Source organism: Brienomyrus brachyistius, chromosome 3 (genome assembly GCF_023856365.1).
Source record: "Brienomyrus brachyistius isolate T26 chromosome 3, BBRACH_0.4, whole genome shotgun sequence".
Taxonomy (NCBI): Eukaryota; Metazoa; Chordata; class Actinopteri; order Osteoglossiformes; family Mormyridae; genus Brienomyrus; species Brienomyrus brachyistius.
In genome coordinates, this window is record NC_064535.1 from 10,642,645 (window position 1) to 10,664,325 (window position 21,681).

The window sequence follows — 21,681 nt, forward strand, 5'->3', positions numbered from 1 at the left end:
TTATTACATAATGTGATGTTCTTGCATAATGCATTGTAAGAAGTTCACTATCCTTTATCCCCATACCATTGTTTGATATGGTGTTCCACATTTTTGAAGGACTTGCTTCAGGAGTTTAAACGTTAAAGTGGAACTCCTTGAGAATTTGAGGTCTATGGCATGACAGCATTGAAAATTTAGTTGCAAATTCTATGCGTTTCACATGAAGTGCCTTTGGTTAAATACTTGGACACTATCTCATTTAAAAAATTATTTGTTTTCAGTTTAAAGGTAGTTTATGCAATTTAAATCAGATACACTTTTTGTCAAATTCAGGAAATTTCTCCTCACAAACCGCTAGCTGTCCGTTAGAAAATTCCCCTGAAAATTAGTTGGCAAAACTAGAGGCTTCGGCGGGATGCCTGAAGTAAAGAGGTGGGATTGTGTTGTTTGGTTTGATCCAAGCCACTTTGTCGGGGCTGCTTAGAAACACTGGGTTTTATTTCAGCACACACACAGAACACTAGCAGACTGTTTGGAGAAATTTGCTGAATTTGACAAAAAGTGTATCGGATTAAAACTGCATACCCTAACTTTCACAGATGTAGACATTAAGTAAAAATATGAAATGGACAATACAGGTTACCTCAAGAAATAAACTGAAACACCTGTTCCTCACTAACACCAGGGTTTCATTTAACAGCTGTAAGCATATGCAAACATTCTGTTTCTGTGTGTAAATTAGCCTTATTCCTTATTAGCCTATTTACATACTATAGTGCTGTGCTACAGATGCTTTTATTATATCTCATTATAATATTAATTATAATGTGTATGACCAAATATTATAAATGTTATGTTAATAAATATCAGCTTTCCATGTGTCTAACATATTCTGTGTAAGAAATATCAGTGGCTATGTTTGAGATTATATTTAATTTTTTAAATTGTGTTGTGTTAATGGAATTAGTCTGTGAAGAGTATAGCCAGTTACACTTTTATACATTTGATTATTTTGAATTGTATTGAAATTGAAAGCCAAAAGAAAGGCTTAATTAGCAGTGATATGACCAACCTGATTTGTTAAATTGAAAGTTTCCAAATGTTTGTAGGAAACTTTAACGTTGGAGAGGTGCGCAGAACACAAACCTAACATTGTCTAGAAGTGCTACCATCAGGTATTTCCATTTCTTGTTAGGCAGATGTTCCTCAAACATCTCCTAACATAAAAGGAAAAATGAAATTATTAGAGCATTAATATGAATTGACTACATAACCATAATCACTGCCTGGAAATGTTTCTCTAAGTGGCAAAATTTTAAAGTGCTACATGAGCATTAGCATTGTGCCTTGTCCCCCTTAAACTGACAAAATTTAAAAGATTCTAATTAAATCGTTTGTGATTAATTTGAGCCACATGCAGGTGCAATTCTCCCTTACAACAAAACAATGGACATCATTATGATGGTGGCACAGTAGCACTGCATATTTCATGACTTTAATTGTACGTTCTGATTTAAAGTCAAATAAAACATGTGCAAAACCTCCCAGCCTCAATCTGAAACTTATACTTCAGAATTTGTTACTCAGATCACGAGGCGCATATCAAGGAAAATATGGGTCAAAATAGATTCGTCTGATCGAAAAAATATGTAGTGGAAAAAGCTACAGGTTAAGATAATGTATATTCAATCCAAGCACAAAAAAGGAAGGCATTGACTCAGGAGGCGTGGGAGGGATTGTGTCGCAACTTGAGAAATCCAAGGTATTATTTATTGTCAGGTTTATATAAGCACAATACTTATTTGTGGCTTTTCTGCAGACCAAGTGGACAGATATTTTAATTATGAATATAAAACATACTGCAGTAAACAATAACACGGGTAAATCCATGTAGAATATATATATTTTTTTAAAAAGATGACCAGGGTATTTGTTCAAAATTGGGAACGGGTTAAATAATGTGACATTGTCCATCGTAAAAGCATTTATTCAGGGGTCTGTTACTCTGCATGTGTTTGTGATACAGAGTGCTTAATGTACAAAGAGAAAAGTAGCTGTGAATGGAGAGTGGAGCCCATTATAATGTGGTTAGGCATTTTAAGGCAGTGTGCATATATATATATATATGGACTGCTGTGAAATATATGCCTGTAATGCAGTAAATGCTCTGCCCCACTCTCTGCAGTGCTTTGTGGTGCTGCTAAACCTGATGTAACATGTTACACAATGAGCAAGACATTTTCTGTACTACTGGTGGTATTCAGACCTCCTTCAGACATCTGGGGAAGTAAAGGCACTGGAAAGCTTTCCTAATGACTGAGGTATTACTCTATCCAAAAAGGAGGCTTCTGGGGGTGTATTTCACAACTTTAGCTGACTTTTGCTTCTAAATGTCTTCTAAATCTTTGGCATTACCCTTCAAGTATTAGTTTATATGCACATAAAACATACTCTAGAATTAAGGATTAAATTAAAATCAGGGAATAGTTGGTCCACTAACTTTGGCCAGGCTAGAACCTATATTATACTATATTATCCTTCCTGAACCCTACGTTCAACCAATGGCTGGAATCTGGCATAAACTTTCCCTGGAGTGTCGAGACGTGTGGACACACCCTCTAGTCCCCCTTTCTAAACATAAGGTCCATCTCCCTTGATTTACAGAATGATACTAAATGTATACTAACCCTGTACCATCTTCCTCTCCATAAGACAGAGACAAATATTAGAACAAGATCAAGCTTGAAGGCACAGTGCAAGGTCAGCCAGGATGTCAGCATGAAGTACTATCAGAACCCCTAAATAAAAAACTAGTCTCCATCAGGGGCCCAACAGCGGCATCTGTTTGCCGGCCCCAGGAACCAGTAAGTTTCTGAATAGAGTCCAAACCTGCTGCGCTACAGACCACTTCTGACAATTCTTCCTCTCCAGGTACTTTACTCCATACGACATTAACCACAACACACCTTCGTTATTCTGTTTTCAGCATCCCTGGAGAGTTCCTACAGCCCTGCAGTCATTCCAATGCAAGTGTCTCTGGCTTCCATAATAGCTCGATTTACAACATACCATACTACATAGCCTCTTGAGTGGGCATTAACATTCAGTAATTTGCGAGAACCACAGGGAGATCCTTCAGAACATGCATCACCCTGGTAACGGAGGACACTAGGCTTGTGAGAATTCAGGTGGATGTGGGGATTCTGACTATGCTCTTCAAGTTCTACACATTTCAGAAGTACTTAGTGCAGGCATCCCACACATTTCAAAAGCACAACATTCCTATGTAACTTTTCATAAACCAAAATGGCATAAAGCAAACAAGCGCTGAGCGTTCCAAGACCCCCCAAAAAAAATATTCATCAAATCATACCAAATAACACAAAAAACGTAAAGTAACACTAACATGCAGGAATGATATAAATATGCAGCCTATATCGTGCATCACTTAAGCCATACTTGAATTGTGCTTAGTCACAACACTCACTACATGCAGAAAACCAAGAAATAAACAAAAATGTTGAGTAAATTACTTTATTTAATGTCAGATTAAGGGAAGCAACACAGTTAGCACACCTGTAAGCAGCAATGCATAGGCAGTCGATACATTTTAAAACTACTGAATACAAAGGATTATTAACCCTCTCACAAGGATAACCCACAAACTAGATAGGGAGATTAATGCAGTATCCTACCAAAGCAGAAGAATCTTGAATGAAATGGCTGTTTTAGCAATACATCATTTTTTTTATAAATTTCATAACTGATGAGGGGGAAAAAAAATAGGGCTGTGAACCACTTTGACAAGAGACAACTGTCAGACATCTCAGCGGCGGACAGTGGTCCATCCCTCGTCGTCGGTCTCATTCTTGGTCCGGCGGGGGTTATCTTTATCTTTGTCTGAACGCCAAGAACTCCTTTCTCCATCACGGTCTCTTTCCCTGGGTGGAGCCTTCGCAGGGGTTTCCCGATCTTCTCTGCGATCATCCCTCTTCTCTTCATTACGTCGCCAAGAAACACCTATATGCACAAAGAGCATTAGATACCTTAATGACCAGACAAATGCAGGGGAAGTAGTATTCCAACTTGCACAACAGGTCTAACAAATGTTGCTGTAACAGACAGCTATCCAACCTTCTTCATTTTCTCTTGTTGGGGCTCTGAGTTCCCGATCTTCCTTCCGCTCTCTTACGTCCCGGCGATCACGGTCTCCACGACGATCATCACGGTCAAATTCTTCACGTTCACGCCGACTCTCTCGCCAACTGGAAGCATCTTCAGTACCACCACGCCTCCAGCCTCCACCACTTTCCTCACTGGAACACAATCCAAGACAATAAGTGTCATGCCAATAGTCCTTGATAAATCCTTTTTTTTTTTTTTATCTTTATCAACCAGTTGTATTTCTGAAGTTTGGGTAGACTTCGATAAAAGGTAACTTGTGAAAATACCCATTTAATTTCCAAAAGAAAAAAAAATTAGCATCTTACTGCAGAAACCAATGGTTAAAAAAAAAGAGGAAAATTACAGGTGAATACACTTCTAACAGACAACTGAACAGTATCCAAGTATTTTACTAAAATCATCGATGTCCAATAACTACTTATCCACTTATATTAGCATATGCTTGAGACTATCCTAGGGATAGATGGGGCTGGTTATAGATTTAATTTAAGAAAAAGGAACACTCAACAGGGAATCTGCATTTCCAAATCAAATCAAGGCTACAAAGACTCAACGTAAATGAAACATATGGTGGCACAATGATTTTGCTATATTGCATAAATCTGCAATTATATTCTCACCGTTGAGGCCTGCGCTCCCTGAAACGATCCACGTCTTCTCGTTCATCTCGCTCTCGTTCACCTCCTTCATCATTGTTCCCGTCATCACGAGGAGGTCCCCAACTCTCTTCACGGGCCTTCTCCCTCTCCCTCCAGCCACCTTTGAATTAGCATGAAACGCAAGTCTCAATTTCAGCAAAGCCACAAAGCATTTTCTGTACAGTGAACACCTCGTACTGCCTGCTTCCAGCACGTGTGTTTACTTCCCAGTATATGACCTTCATGTTATGTAGGTTCCTTGGTCGTAATATAAAGGAAACCAAATGCTATCAAGCACCATTTTTCAGCCACACATAGAGCTAAAACTTCCATAAAAACCAAAAATGTACTAAAATTTTAACTTGCTTAAAACTTGCTTGACTTGCTTAGAGCAAAACTTGCTTATGCTTTGCTCTAAGTGATCAAATTTAAATAATTACTTTCCACTGAACTTTCTATTCATAAAATGTACCAATTATGATTTGTTCCTTATGTGCCCAACTGAATGTTTCGGTCCTGCTGGACTTCATCCAAATGCCAGCAGGAAGCTTACCTGGCCTGCTAAGGGGTTTCCAAGGTCTGGCATCATCCCCATGGCAGGATCCTTCATCATCAGCCCCTCGTCTTGGACCCCTCATTTCGTCCATCCCTCTTCGTGGGCCACGGTCATCATCAAAGCCTCTCCTGGGTCCACGATCTTCATCCAGCCCTCTCCTGTGACCTCTGTCGTCATCCAGAGCTCTTCTAGGACCCCGGTCCTCATCCAGACCACGACGCGACCCGCGATCCTCATCGAAACCTCTCCTCAGCACTCGGTCGTCGCCCCCCCCCCTGCGAGGACCATCTCCCCGTCTGAAGGGTGGTTCTTTTTCTTCATCTCTTTGTAAGTTGGCTTTATCTTCCTCTCGATTTTCTTGGCGCCAATCTCTATTGGAGAATCAACCCGTAAATGCGTTCAATAATGCGATTCTGAATAAGCATGGAATACATTCAGGACATTCATCTCATTTGTGCAACGAGATTACATGAATTCAAATTCACCGTTCAGGCACAGGGCGACGCCAATCAGATTCTCCCTCCACTGTCCTCTTCCGCCAACCTCCCTCTTCTTTTTCTGGCCAGTGCGGAGTATCCTATAAAGAAATTCCTTTTTAGCTGGGCGCTCTCCAAAACAAATGTCTGTCAGCCATGTACCCCCAACCATCCAAATCCACTGTGCATTTCCTAAATCTGTATTAATCCCCACTCAGCAGCACGTACCAACATAACCTGAAATACAGCTGAATTGTGACTTGTTGCTTCGCAGTTAGCCAGTCAGAAATCCACGCAGATACACTACATTAAACACGTTTTCCGAAATTACATTTTAACAAGCGTATATATAAAGAAAAGGCATCCGTGTTGTCAACAGCCTTTACAGACGTCCATTTCTAACATTCATCACATACGTGTTTCTAGAGATCCGTTTTTACATTTAAACTTTAAAATGCTCCCTCGGGTTCAGCCTGAGATTTTGTTTAGCTACCTTGCTGTGCTTTTCCTCGGGGACTCTCCTCTCTTCCTCGCGGCGACGCTCCCGCTCCTCGATTTCCTGCTGTCGGGCGCGCTGCTTCCTTTCTTGCTCCTCTAGCTTACGCAGGCGCTCCTGGTACTCCCTTTCTTCCTCTTCACGTTGCTCTTGCTCTATTCGCTCCCGCTCCTCTCGTTCTGCCAGCACAAATCAACGTATCGTCGATGTATTAGTAACAAACCACAACAGCCTAGGAAAACCCTGCAGGTAAGACGCCCAATAATAAAAGTAAAGAAAAGCGAGTGTGTAAGTCAAGTCACTCAATACACCCGAGGACATCAACCACAAGAATTTCAGTCAGGATTCCATTTGGGATACTTCAGTAAACGAGTCAGTAAGCTGTCAGCGTCACAATGGACAACAATACAATACAGTAGAAGCAAATGTTTTTAAAGCACATTCATCAATTTATATAATAGCTAAAAAGTTACTCGCTGCACTGTGCTTTATAAAGTACCCATGCATAGTTTAAAGCAGGAGGAAAACAATTCAAGCTACATCTTTATTTAATGCAGGATATCCCAATTATTTCCAGACACACCCCAGGAAGAAATTCTAGATACATTCTAGTAAGAAAGGGCCACAAGCAAATGATTAAGAAAACGTTGAAATGTAAAGTGTTAAAACACAGAAAATGGAATGGCCACTTGTCTGATTTATAGCCTGCTCGTCTGCTCAGTTTGTCAACACTCCACATTACGGTGCAGTCATAACAGACTCAAACGGCAACCTTCACTTCAACAAAAGGAGATGAGCAACGCAGACCAATTGTAGAATGCACCTGACCTTTTTTCAGCTTTTCTTCATGAATTCTTTGTGCTTCTTCCTCTTTCTGCCTATGGTATGCATTGCGCCGGTCCTCTTTACGCTGCTTTTTCCTGTCTTCTAACCGCCTTTTCCTCTCTTCCACCAGCCGTTCTTGAAACTGTTTAAGCTTTTCCTACAACACAAATTTTAAGCATACAAATAAGACAGGATAAAAACTCTGAAGATTCAGTGTTTTCCCACTTTAAGCAGAAAGGACTGAAAACATGCAATACTGACCAATACTAAACTGGCATGAATCGCAAGTCAGGTTAGAACTGTAATGCATTTCAACGAGATAAAGTAGATATCAGCACAGAGAATGAGAAAAGTGAAAAACAAGCATTATAGTAGATCTGTCCCTTAAAAGTGCAGTGACGCCAATTAGTAGGGGCACAAATTTATATTGCGAATTAAAAATAAAATTAACCCTTTATTTTAAAAACACACGGGATAATAAAAGTCTAGCAGCACACCATTTTAATTTGTATGTACAAGAATGGAATTTAGAGAAAGGTTTTCAGGATTTGTAATTTGAGGTATTACTCATAGCTCCCATGGCCATATAAAATACTGTAGGAAAAGTAGCAAAATTTGAGTGGCAAGACTCCTATTTAGCTTGGTGACTTCAATCCAAAGATATTCATATGCAAACTTTGGAAACGTATACAAAACAGTCCAGAACAATGACTCAAAAACAAAGAGGATGAAACTACCTCATAAATAAAGCTTCGAGCAGCAGTAATCTTGGATACAAAGTTCTCCTTGTCCTCCATCATCCGGGACATTCTCTGTTTGTGTTCCAGTGCCTTCTCACGTTCAACTTTCATGTTGAGGATCTAACATAAACAACCAGTAATTAATTACTGAATGTTTCATATTCATTGACATTGTTCCCAGTGGAGGAATTCTTACCCTTTCTTCTTCTTGTAATTCCCATAACTCCATGTCCTTTATACGTTGTTCCTCATATGCTTTTTTAATTAAGGGGATTTCTTCAAGGCGCTTGGCTCTCTCAAAATAGTCAATCTAGGAAATGACAATTTAACAAACTTTTTAAAATAAGGCCAAATAAAAGGCTTCCAATACATCAGACAGACCGAACTTATCCGGCTGCTTTTCACAAGTGCAGTCATTTCACATTAAGCTGACTTATCCTCACCTTCTTCTCCTGGTTTTTCAAACGTTCTTGCAGCTCTTTTTTCTCCTTCTCCAGCTGTTCCACCTGCTTGGCCATTATGAAGTCTGGATCGAGCTCCTCCAGGTCCTACACATAGATGGACAAAACACAGGGTTATTTCGGCTGCTCTTACCACTCAAGTGGCGGTGGGTTGCAGTGGAGGGACGACTGTCCAACAAACACGACAGCACTGATGTACCTCAATGTCTATGTCCTTGAAGGCTTTGGCACCCAGTTCCGTTTTCTTGATCTGCTCCAGCCGTTCCCGCACAGTCTTCTTCTTGATCTGTTCATGCTCCTGCATGATGCGTTCCTTCTCTCGTTCTTTGGCCTCCTGACGCAACCTCTCCTCCTCAGCCTTGCGAACCTTTTGCATCTCGGCTTCACGCTGCTCCAGTTCTTCTTTTTCTCTTTGAATGTTCAGACTCTCAAGTCGCTCTTTACGCTCCTCTATGGTTTGCCGGCGAGCAAGGATACGCTGGTGCTCCTTGCGGGCATTTTTCAAATAAGCAGCTATGGCCTGCTGGCTTTGTTCTTCATGCTCTTGCTGTTTCAATACAAAAAGTGCATCAGACAACCTCTGAATTCAAATAAGTTTTTACAGAGCTTGGAACCTTATAAAGTGCTGTACATTAACTCAGAGTCACTGCTTATAATATGCAGTGTTAATTTAGACTTTAAAAAAAAGTAGCCAAGGATGGCCATGGATGTTTTTGCACATACCAGAATGGAGGCAGGCTTAATGATCTGAATAGCTTTGGCCAGGGAGGATGACATTGCGGTAAGCTGATTTCTGATCTGCTCTGAAGGCATGTTTTGCAAGAAAGGACCCACTGGAGAATCCTCTTTGGTAGAATAGTTCAAGTCTGAACCAAAACTAAGGGTGGAAGATGTGTGGTCAATCCGTACCTGGTACAAATAGCAGAAAAACAAAAAAAAGTTGATTTTATGCAATCAGTAAGAATCTTGTACTGAATATTTGTAAGATATTATTATTTATATATATATATATATATATATATATATATATATATATATATATATAAAATTTTTTATATTATATTAAATTATATATATATATATATATATATATATATATATATATATATATATATATATATATTTTTTTTTTTTTTTTTTTTTTTTAAGTCTACAATGTTTGAAAAAGCTTATTGCAAACCCGATACTAATGGAAGAGTTATTTTGTCTTACTATACAGTTGGCAAGTTGGAAATATGCTACCTAAGCATGCTAAATTATGGTGTCCTATCCTATAGGAAAGCAGACCCGTCAAAAAAACACATGTTGATGCCTCAAAATGCCACTTTTTCTAACCCTAACCCTAGCCCTAGCCTCAGTTTGCTAACCATAACCCTAATCTGGGGCCTTAGGGCAATACTACCTACAGTTGGCAAGTTGGAAATCTGCTACAAAAACATGCTAAATTGTTGCTTCCTATCCTACGGGGGAGCAGACCAGTCATTAAAACACATGTTGATGCCTGAAAATGCCATACTTTTTCTAACCCTAGCCTCAGTTTGCCAACCCTAATTTGGGGGCTTAGGGCAATACTACGGGCTGTTGAGAAGTAGTATATATACTACAAAAGCATGCTAAATTATGGTGTCCTATCCTATAGGGAAGCAGACCTGTCATAAAAACATATGATGATGCCTCAAAATGCCACACTTTTTCTAACCGTAACCCTAGCCTCAGTGTGCCAACCCTAACCCTAATTTGGGTCCGTAGAGTAATACTACCTACAGTCGGCAAGTGGGAAAAATGCTACAAAAGCATGCTAAAATTGTGGTTTCCTGTCCTACGGGGGAGTAGCCAAGTCATAAAAACACATGATGTTGCCTCAAAATGCCATACTTTTTCTAACCATAACCATTGTCTCAGTTTGCTAACGCTAATCTGGGATCTAAGGCAAATACTACAGGCTGTTGGAAAATAGCAAATATGATGCTGGAGGATGCCAAGCTGTGGTTTCCTATCGTACTGGGGCGGAGACCTGTCATAAAAACACGATACTGCCTGCAAATGCCATACTTTTTCTACTTCCAAAAGCGACACTTATTCCTGACATCACTTCAGGAAAAGAATTAATTACTTGAAAAGAATGTACAGACAATGAGATGGAGAACTATATCGGTACTTTACCTGCAAGTCACAGTGTCGTGCAGCATCAACAATGGAACGTTCCAACTGAAAAGCATCCACAAAAGGAACCAAGGAAGCCAAGCGACTAAACTCAATGCTCTGATAAATCTGAGCAACCTGTAAAAAAAAAAAAAAAACACAAACAAAATATTTCCAATTAGAGAATGGACAATTAATGTAATATTCAAAAGGTTCTTTTAATTAACAATATCTTGCACCATTTCTTGCGCAGTGCCCTAGAATTATACCAGCTATAGTATAAGCAGGTTTCTGGACACCAATATCTCACCTGCTGCAAAAGGCGAAGGATGGTGTTGTTTTGTAGATGAGGAACATACTGTTGAAGGTCCAACTCCTTTTCAGCTTGGTCTTTAATCCAGTTCAGAACCTATCCACAAAAAAAAAAGTTGCAATGGTTAAAGATCAACGCATACTGAACCAACTGAGAGTCATCATTAACAATAAGGCAGTAGTGGCATATACTGAAAGACAAAGCAATTAGTTACAGGACAAAGCCTATTTCTGACCAATAAACACACAATTTTACAAACTTAATGGTAGGCACCAAAACAACCCCACTGTGCAGAGACACAAATGCTCAGACTAGATTGGCTGCTCCAGAACACTAAAATATCAAGTTGTCCTGAGCTGCTTGCTATAATTGGTGTGGACTCAGCAGTCATTTTTTCCTGCAGTTTAGACTACTTATTAATTTAAGTCTACGAAAAAAAAGGGGATTCACATTAAAAGGACAAATCTTTCTGGAAGCAAAGAATTTCAATAAAACCATTGGAACAGCAATCATGACCCAAGTAACCTTTCTGTCATTTATTTATTCCTACATTCTTAAAAATAACGGCACTTATTCTGGGAAAGAACTTGTCAGGCATGCAAACATTTAAACTTTATATAATCAACCTCCCCAGCTCAGATGTAGTGCAATCAGATGAAATGGCAATTAGTATATTAATGTGATCAGCTTTAGAGCACAATAGTCAGAAGATTAAAATATGGAAGCTTCAATTTATAAAGTAATATGGACGACTTTTCTCTAAATAAACTAGCAGCTCAAAAATGTAAGCAGAGATCCACAAAACCAACTTCACGGTATTTCATACATTTATAAACATACTTTACGCACGTACATACAGATCACCACTGTTTCACACCTTGCATTATATAACACCGAATAGGGGGAAACCCAGTCTGATAAACTGAATTCATGGCAGAATATCACTTGGATATCTGGTCTTTTCAGAAAAATGCGTCACTCACCTTTATTACCCTTCCACATAACTTGAGGGGGTGAAAATCCACTTCCAGCCAATTGTAGAGCTCTTTCACCTCCGGAACAACATACTGTAGCAGATTAAATCTCACCTAAAGAAAAAGTAGAAGACAATATTAACTGCTTGCAACAGCTTTGCAGCAAATCCCTCCGCTTTCCTATGCAGAAGACACACTGCTCTACGCCTGGCCAGGCAGAACTGTGCCCATTCCAGGTTGAAAATCAAGGCATCACATTGAATGAAAGGGCAATGAGTAACAAAACCACCAGAAATTCAACAGCGTTTGTACACACTTCTTCAATATTTAGTATAAGGAATACTATATACCACAGCCAGCATTTTGGTTCTTTAAAAATTTGCGACTGTATCAATACCGAAGGATTCATTGTCTATTATGCCCTAGTTGAGGAGACTGGATAATAAGGGCATTCAGGATGAATTTCACAAAAATTATACTTATTCAATTCAATGGTAATACATGCGCACAAACATACAGCTATAATATTCAGCTGATCTGCTAACCATGTCATTGATCAGGCTGAGACGGGTGGGAGGAGACTGGAGGCCGAGGAGTGTAGCCAAGCGTCTGTGTTTCTCCACAATTATTCCATCCATGTCCAAGAGACGGGCGATGTCTGTGCGCTCGGGGGTGATGGGAATAGACAAGGTGGCAAGAAGCACCCTTGTAGACATCCTCTGCATTTCATCCTGAGTAAGATTCTTTCTCATCTCTCTGGAGAGGTGGTAGAGTCGGTGAAGGGTACAGGCATGGAAGAGTGCATTCCCCGATTTCCAGAAAACAGTTGAAACCTTATTGTAATAGTTTGCCATCAGCTGAGGTTTGGGGGGCTTCTTAGACAAGGCAAAAAGACCATGGATGTCTTCCACCGCTTTGAAAGCTTCCTAAGAAAGAAAAGAAAAAAAAAAAAAGCTTAATATTAGAGGAGCTAATTGTGGATGATAAGTCCCAAAGGTGGAATGTCCGAGTTACACACCTGCCAGAGCTCCATGCTTATGGCACTATCCAGCTGGACCAGACGCGTTTCCAAGTGCATGGACTGACTTTCTGGGTTGTTTAGGTTAATCGCTGTGCTCTGGTTGTGATGCCTCTGTATCTGGCCTAGATGCATGCGCAAATTATCGCACAACTTGCGAAACTCAGCCTTGCGTGTATACTGAAGGCAGAATTTAAATGCTGTTAAAACAAGAAAAAAAAAATCAAAAATTCAATACAAGCCAAGGCTGCGATTTCTATCACACCTCTAATCTATTCAATTTGTGACAGGCACATACTGTACACTAACAAGCGAACAGGACAAATGTTCACCTTGCTGGGCAATATCATGGTACAGGCGCTCAACCTTGGAGTTATTGCGAAGTAAATCCAGACACTGGCGATAGGATTCCCAGAGAAATTTTACCCAGGGAGTGAGCAGCAGCCTGTCTGTACGGTCCTGAGTGTCCTCCCCACTAACTGCACTCAGCAACACGCTGCAAAAATCAAAACACCACAACCTATAAAACCAAGAAGCTGGAAAGTTTCATCCTCATGCAACACTTATGTAAGATAAAATGACTGCAAACATACTACAAAGTTTGTCATGGGTGTTCATGTGACACACCCGGCTTTCACTTTGAGTACAGAAAGAGGGCAGATAAGAGAGAAAACATGGGAGGAGTCAAAAAGACCTTAATCATGCAAAAAAAAAAGTGGCATTGTATCTCCTTGGTACAAGCTTTCAGAGCCATAAATGGGAGAGCATCCAGCATGACCTACACCCCATCCCACTTAGTCGGCAAGCCAAAGCCGCCTCCATTGCAGAAGTCTGAGCTTAATTAACCTAACAATCTGACATGTAGCTAATGGAGACAAGTGCACTTAACACTAGAACTGCCAAATCTACGCAAATTTGCGTAAATTCCCTGGGCCTAACACCTACTAGCATCCCTGCTGAGAGTTTCTTGGGCCATTGTCCTCCTGCTTTTGTTGTGCAAACACACCCATTACCTGTGAGGCCTGGCACATTTGCATTTTTTTACTCAGAGCAGCTAAAATCCAAGGCAGGCTAAACCTCTGTGTGTGACATGGAAACCTTCACAAAAGTCTGCCATATCTATACCAAATATCCCACATGCTGACTGACCTGCAAATATGAAAGACACACATTCACAAAATATATGGAAGCACAAGTCTGTTTTATTTATAAAAAAAATTGAGTGTTTCAAACTTTGCAGTGTTTGCAGACCCAGTGACCATCATCCCTGCATTTGGCGCAAGTGAATTTGTAACACTTTGCACTGGTAAACCTGCTGCGGTTTCTGTTGCAGTTCTCCTGTACCTGACACTGAGTTGTCCATACAAGTCCTGGCACAGCAGCAGCCTTCCTCTGTCCCCATAGCCTTTTGTGGCATAAATTGGCAATGGAGTTCCTTGGCTAGATGACTCAAAAATAATCTTCTTTTGCCTTCCCACCCTGTACATGCCTTGTACAGAACGTAGGAATTTGCCACCACCAGGTCCAGCATGTTGTAAAATACAGCTACTGGCCACCTGCATGTTGCTGCTCTTACGGAATACATGCGCGCCATTTGGTCCAACACATTTACACCACACTATAACAGCAGAGAGAGAGAGAGTCATGAGTGTATTTGCTTTTTTCTACCTTCTTTCTATATAGGCCTGTATAGTACATATCAGAAAACATTGTAGCACTGATGTAAAATTATACACACATTCACATACCTTCATGTGGTTATAGTCTGTTATCGTGTTGGGTTTCCTCTTTCTGCCTTCACAGATCGCCACATCTTGGTCCAAGGAACTCAGAACACACACAATCTTGTTTTTTTAGGTGCATAAATTGTCAAGGAGACACTGCCACTTCTAAGCACTGACGCGGAGAATTCCTCTTGCTGTGCAGTGTCCTTTGAAATTGGAGGAAGTTCATACCAAACTTTATTCCCTGTGCTCAGTAGTGTTGTTTTGCGCTGAAGCAGTCTGTGTGACAGTGCCAGTGAGGTGAAGAAATTGTCCGTTGTGACATTTCTCCCGTCATCCAGAAATGGCTCCATCAGACTCATGACCATGTTCTCTGCCAGCCTCTCCCTTTTCTGGTGACTGGGGTCCTTTCCCAAGTTAGGGGACACGTTGCAGACGTATTTGGTCTCCAAATCCGTGGCCATCCAGAACTTGATCCCAAATTTGTCCGGCTTGGATGCGATATACCAAGTGACATGGAATGGATCCACATCTACTCCACGTTGTCTTTCCACCGGTGTCCCTCAGGGCTCGGTTCTTGGCCCTCTCCTATTCTCCCTCTACACTAAATCTCTTGGCGAAGTTATATCCTCACATGGCTTCTCCTACCACTGCTATGCCGATGACACTCAACTCATCCTCTCCTTCCCTCCCTCAGACACTCATGTCTCCACTAAGATCTCTACATGCTTGGCAGACATCTCATCTTGGATGACCACTCACCAGCTAAAACTCAAAACTAGTAAAACTGAGTTGCTTTACATCCCGGCTGACTCATCCCCCCTCCAGGACCTTGCGATCTCCTTTGACAACTCCCTGATCCGTCCTTCGGTTTCTGCTAGAAACCTTGGAGTTACCATAGATGATCGGTTGTCATTTTCCTCACATATCACCAGTCTTTCTCGCTCTTGTCGGTTTCTCCTCTTTAACATCAGGAGGATACGTCCATTTCTTTCCACCCAGGCTACCCAGATACTCGTCCAGTCCCTCGTCATCTCACGCCTTGACTACTGCAACTCGCTTCTAGCGGGTTTACCACTGAGCGCCATCCGTCCCCTCCAACTGATTCAGAATGCAGCTGCTCGTCTTGTTTTCATCCTTCCCAAGTTCTCCCACACCACTCCTTTGCTGCGCTCCCTCCACTGGCTTCCTGTAGCTGCACGCATCAGATTCAAAACACTGATGCTCGCATACAAAGCCAAAAATTCTCTGGCACCATCCTACCTAAAGGACCTCATCACACCCCGCTCTGCACCACGATCTCTCCGATCCTCCAGCACTGCTCGACTGGTCCCACCTCCCCTCAAGGCACAAGGAAGACACGCATCTCGGCTCTTCTCTGTCCTGGCACCTAATTGATGGAATGAACTCCCCCTAGATGTCCGAACAGCTGAATCCTTGAATGTCTTCAAGCGACGACTCAAAACTTTTCTTTTTCAGAAATACCTGACGTAGAACTTCTATATTCTTACTCGACTCTTTTTCTGGTGTGTGTTTTAAAAAAATAAAATAAAATAAAAATTCTGCACTACTCAATGGCGTTCTCAGAGATAGTATTCGTAGCTGGGGTCCTTATTGAGCTAGCATCGGAAATTCATTGCAGAGTCTCAAAGCACTTATGTAAGTCGCTCTGGCTAAGGGCGTCTGCCAAATCCTGTAAATGTAAATGTAAATGTAAATATACTGCATGGACAATGAACCTTGGTCGAGAACAGCTGTACATCTATGTTCATGTGTTCTCCTGGAGTGAAACTTTCAGCACAGTTCTTGGTGAAGGCTGGCAGAGAACGTGGTCATGAGTCTGATGGAGTCATTTCTGGATGACGGGAGAAATGTCACAATGGACAATTTCTTCACCTCACTGTCACTGTCACACAGACTGCTTCACTTTACTGGGCATGGTGAATAACGTTTGCCGTGAACTTCCTCCATTGGCAAAGGACACTGCACAGGGAGAGGAATTCTCCACGTCAGTGTTTAGAATGGCGCGCATGTATTCAGTACGAGCAGCAACAAGCAAGTGGCCAGTAGCTGTGTTTTACAACATGCTGGACTTGGTGGCCGTGAATGCCTACGTTCTGTACAAAGCATCTACAGGGTGGAAAGGAAAAAGAAGATTGTTTCCGATTCTTCTAGCCAAGGAACTCCATTGCCAAATACAGGGATGATGGTCACTGGGTTTTCAAACGCTGCAAACACAGACTTTGAAAGATAGACAGACTGTGTGGGACAGTAACCACTGAGACAAAAGGCAGAAAGATGACGAAGAGATGAACCTGGAACTGAGGCACGGATACATCAATTTTAACGTGAACAGCCAAACATGCAAAGCTGGAGAGATCACACAAAAACAAAATTCACTTTTGGCGTTATAATTCAGTGATGGCCAATGAAAATGAAATGACATTTTATTCTGTATGTGTATGAGCATGCCAAAAACCATGGACCATGACTTCACTCAGCTTATGACATTTATATACAAACATGCATTGGAGACTGAAGTGTTAGCATGTTTTCATTTTATTCATTTCATTCTATTAGCAACTTTTCATTCTATTTTCACTCAATTTGTTTTATAAATAACACAGACTTGTGTTTCCATATATTTTGTGAATGTGTGTCTTTCATATTTGCAGGTCAGTCAGCGTGTGGGATATTTGGTATAGATATGGCAGACTTTTGTGAAGGTTTCCATGTCACACACAGAGGTTTAGCCTGCCTTGGATTTGAGCTACTCTGAGTAAAAAATGCAAATGCGCCAGGCCTCACAGGTAATGGGTGTGTTTGCACAACAAAAGCAGGAGGAGGATGGGGCTGAAGACCTGCGAAAATCACAGCAGGGGTGACAAACACCTTGGGACTCTCAGCAGAGAATAAAAACTCGGTAAATCTAGTGTTAAACAGCACTGACAAGCAAACAAAAAAAGCAGTACAATTGTCTTACATGATGAGACACATGGGTAGCTCTTCATTCACACTTGCAATACGGGAAGGCCTTACCCACCGAAGAAATGCAAGCATATAGTATGTACCTCTCAGGAGTCTGGATGTTATCTAGATCTTCAATATCTAGCACCATCTGCTGAGACTCTTCTTTAGCAGTTTCAGTCTTCTCCTCAGCCAGCTTAAGGTAGGCTCGGACAACATCCTCCAAAGATTTTATGTTGACCTTTTGAAAGAGAACGATGGGAATTGTTTTCCTTTTCGAATTAGAACAACTACCTATAGATGGTACAATGTTCCAGTAGAATTCACTTCAACATCAACACCATTTATATAAGCAGTTCTAGAATGACAGCGCTTGCATCCACAGAACCACAATCTACTATACAATAAAACTACAAACTTGAAAAATGTAAAGTTTTTTTTTTTTTTTTAAATACAATCAGCCAAAAGTTTGACTTTTGTCAATATTAGAGTAAATTTACTGGACGTCCCCAATACTAGACAATGGCAAAATTTGCACCATTTATAACCTTCTATTCTGGAACGATGTACATCGTAATTCATGGCTTTATAACTTCTATTTTATCTTATTAATAAAACAATGTGTCACGTTTCAACCATTGTAGAAGATACTGGATTCAAGATCATGCGAATTAAACTGAAAAAATGTCAGCATGATGCTTCCTCCCAAGCAAACCAAATTCTGAGTAATATATTGATCAGTAAACCCACCTGACACTTTTCTCAAGTACTTGTAACAAGTTAATTAAGTCATGAATTTTGAGTTTCAAACAGGATACAGGACAGCGTGGAATTGGATACACACCCACCTGCTGACAGATGTTTTTGTACTGGTACAAACCCTCTTTTGCAAGGTGGCTCTTGCGCAGATCGACACAGAGCTCCAGGTACTTGAGCATGATGGGCTCGTGAATCTTCTGCCATGTTCGATGTTTTTTACTCTTGATAACATCATACAAAACATCCAAAGCTGGCTGCTTCTTGCCAACTTCAAGAAATTCTGGAGAGAATACATGAGATTATACATAGGTTTTTTTTAAACCTCATAATAAATAATAATAATAATAATTAAAAAATCTGAGGATGTCAAGTGATGCAAGAGGTGAAAAGGAAATCTTGCACCTTTACAATTGCCTTACTTACAACTTACAAAGGTACAACTTTAAAGAGGAACTGGTTAATTATAATCAGAAGTGACAAAGGCATACATTGGGGCTAGCATTTACCATTAATGATTTTAAATGCAATTCAAGTACGAATGTTGGGTAGTTCCATTACATTAATGTAAATCATGGGCAAAAGGTTTCAGGATGCTTTGCAGCATTTCCCCATTTTTAGCTCTTTGATAACTAAAACAGCTAATGCATCACTACAAAATTCATCAGTTAAAGTGCATATTACTCCATAAACATTTCTTAAAGCAATATCTGCTGGCAAATTCTGCTGGTGGCTTCATGCACAAGTGGAACATTTCTTCACTACCGTTAGAGGGCAACGCACAGAAAGCGGTATGCTTCTCGAACACGGGCATGCGCGCGCCGAAATACTGACATTACCCACATCACTCTGCGCCAAATTTTAGAAGACTTCACAATTTACGATTATTGTGCATATGAAACAGCCAAATAGTAGAATATGTATTTTTTGTATTCTTATTTAAAAGCGAAATGATGAATACAGCCAGCTGTTTGTGCAAGACATTTAGAAAGAAATTGCATTTTCATATCGTCGATTATGCGGTTATTCTATAATTATGAAAGGTCTACAAGCAACCACAAATGTGTTTCAGCATCAGAATGCACCAACCGATTTGTTAAAGTATAAAAACTGTGCCAGGCAGAAAAAAAGATTTTTGGAAAAAAGAACATTAAATGTATGGCATAGGTCAAATTAGAAGCAAAATATCATTTGCTGACGTGCTTTGGAAATGAATAAATATCTTAAATGAATTTAGATCAAACGCAATTACAGGATATTTCAGGGAATGCTCTTATGCTCATTTAAAACATCGACCAAATGGGAGAGGATTGCCCAATAATCAGAAAATTTCAATAGTTAGCTTTAATTGCTCAAGTAAAATATCCAATCGTGTACATATATGTGCTAAAAACCATACATTATCTTAGCAGAAGCACCATACATCACTATCGCCTTGAGTAAAGGCGTCGGCTAAATGCGTTCTCTTGCTCGACATAATCAATCCACGTGTCATATTTAATAACGTGTCCAAATCCCAGTGAAGTAACTACATTCACTGATACTCAGTTTTCTCACTAAGTACTGAAATGCTTAACTGAATAGCCGAAGAAATGGGAGAAAAGGAGGTCAATTGACATTTAATGAGGCAACACGATAACGGAAATCAAGAAGTACTCAGCAAAATACGAGAACGCGTTAACTGCAGCATAAATTTGACCAAGTAACTGACAAAGAAAAATTGTCACAAATTTATAAGTTAAATAGGTTGAAAGTCAAGCAAGGCCCGACTAGGCTTCTTCCTAACAACATGGCTTCCCCGCCATGCTGTCGAGAAGAGAATGGTGGGAAGTAGAAAATGAGAAATGGAGCCAGCATGCTCACCGTTAGCTCTCTTCAAAGCGTTCTCTGGACGCTGAAAATACGCCGGCATTGTTGCAACTTGCTCCTGTAGCTATAGTTGAGTTTAGAATACGTTCATATATTAAATCAACTACCCATCCACACCAATGCGACTTGCACGCTGCATGAAAGTCTTCAGAAAGGGAATGACGCAGGAAAATCGTACCCGGATGTAAGAAATTACCCATCTACCCCGGCGCCGCTAGAGCGCGGTTTGCGGACGAATGGTATTTCAGATTGAATTCACAGTCAGTAATAATAATAATAATAATAATAATAATAATAATAATAATAATAATACACAACTCTCACTGTAAGTATACTAAACTCAGCACAACGTGAGCAAGTATGGTGTAGGCTACTAATCAAAGAATAGTATAAGTGTGTGATCTGAGATTTTAGATATTAGAATAATGCGCACTTGCCTAATTTTGCATTAAAATCACATTAAATAAATGGATAATAGCGAACCTGGAGATAATTTCCATGTCCTTTATCCAGCGATGCATATTACACAAATGTATGGTGACATCTTGAGGTTTTGAATAAAATTACAGCCTATATACATTTACAAAGCATGCTTGTAAATTTCATTGAAGGGTAATTGCATCTTACTAACCTGGAAAAGAAACTTGTTATTGATCCTTGTCTTTTTCGTGATGCAGTATTTTAATACTGTATATGACACAGGATATGCTATGATGGCTGACATCAGGGTTGGGCGCTGAATTGCTGCCTCCACAATACATTCGTGGAGTTCACATGTTTTAATTCACCAACTATCGGTGCCATTTAAAATTAATAGTGTAGCATAATATTGTCAATGGGTTCTATTAAAGAAGATGATGCCATTGTCAGGACTACTGCTAGGGAAATAATCAGAACATTGTTTTAAAATTTGTACTTTTATTAATACTTAAAAAAATACATTCGTCCTTCCTTCCTCCATATCCAATATGAAGGTGACAGAGAGAATATACCCCAGGAATCCCAGGGTACAGAACACCAATCCATTGCAGGGTACACACTGATATACCATGGGCAATTTAGTGACCTCAGTCCAGCTAGTCACGTATTTCTAGGGAGGAGTACCTAGGGAAAAATAAATGTATTCACACGGTCTGTAGTTATTCAATATGCTCAGAATCACAATATATGTTTTTCTTCACATTGCATGCTTTTAGACTAGATATGCCAATGCCACCATTCTTAATAAAGACCACTTACATGAATTATTTTTTTAAACTCATGGAGAATTCAAAGTTGGGTATTACCCACGTGTTCTCCCAGAAAATTTTTAATGAAAAAGCAAGCCTGATGAGCTGTAATTTGTGATATGGCTTTCATGTTAGGATATTTAGTCTCAGAATTGGCAGTAATGTGTTATCGTTTATGGAAGTGCCATTCGAATAACTGTATGAGGGGGGGTTTCTAGCTATTGAAAAAAAAATCAGGGACAAAGCCAAGTTTACCCGGTTTTTTTTTTCTTAAAGGAAGGCTTCGGCGGTAAAATATTCGGAGCTATAACTCATGACTGGCATTTAATC

The 21,681-nt window shown here is 40.1% G+C and overlaps 1 protein-coding gene across 1 annotated transcript; it reads right to left on the reverse strand.

Moving 5' to 3' along the window:
• Window positions 1–3,502: 3,502 nt before the first annotated feature.
• On the reverse strand, window positions 3,503–20,302 carry eif3s10 (eukaryotic translation initiation factor 3, subunit 10 (theta)). The gene is made up of 21 exons (XM_049006844.1): window positions 20,117–20,302; window positions 18,346–18,536; window positions 17,602–17,738; window positions 13,139–13,302; window positions 12,807–13,006; window positions 12,334–12,714; window positions 11,798–11,902; window positions 10,812–10,910; window positions 10,523–10,639; window positions 9,083–9,268; window positions 8,559–8,906; window positions 8,342–8,446; window positions 8,095–8,208; window positions 7,896–8,018; window positions 7,162–7,315; window positions 6,331–6,512; window positions 5,847–5,938; window positions 5,359–5,732; window positions 4,788–4,926; window positions 4,117–4,298; window positions 3,503–4,002 (listed from the first exon to the last, which is right to left on the reverse strand). The coding sequence occupies exons 1-21, from the start codon at window positions 20,163–20,165 to the stop codon at window positions 3,809–3,811; spliced, it is 3,636 nt and encodes a 1,211-aa protein (XP_048862801.1). The 5' UTR covers window positions 20,166–20,302; the 3' UTR covers window positions 3,503–3,808.
• Window positions 20,303–21,681: the final 1,379 nt, after the last annotated feature.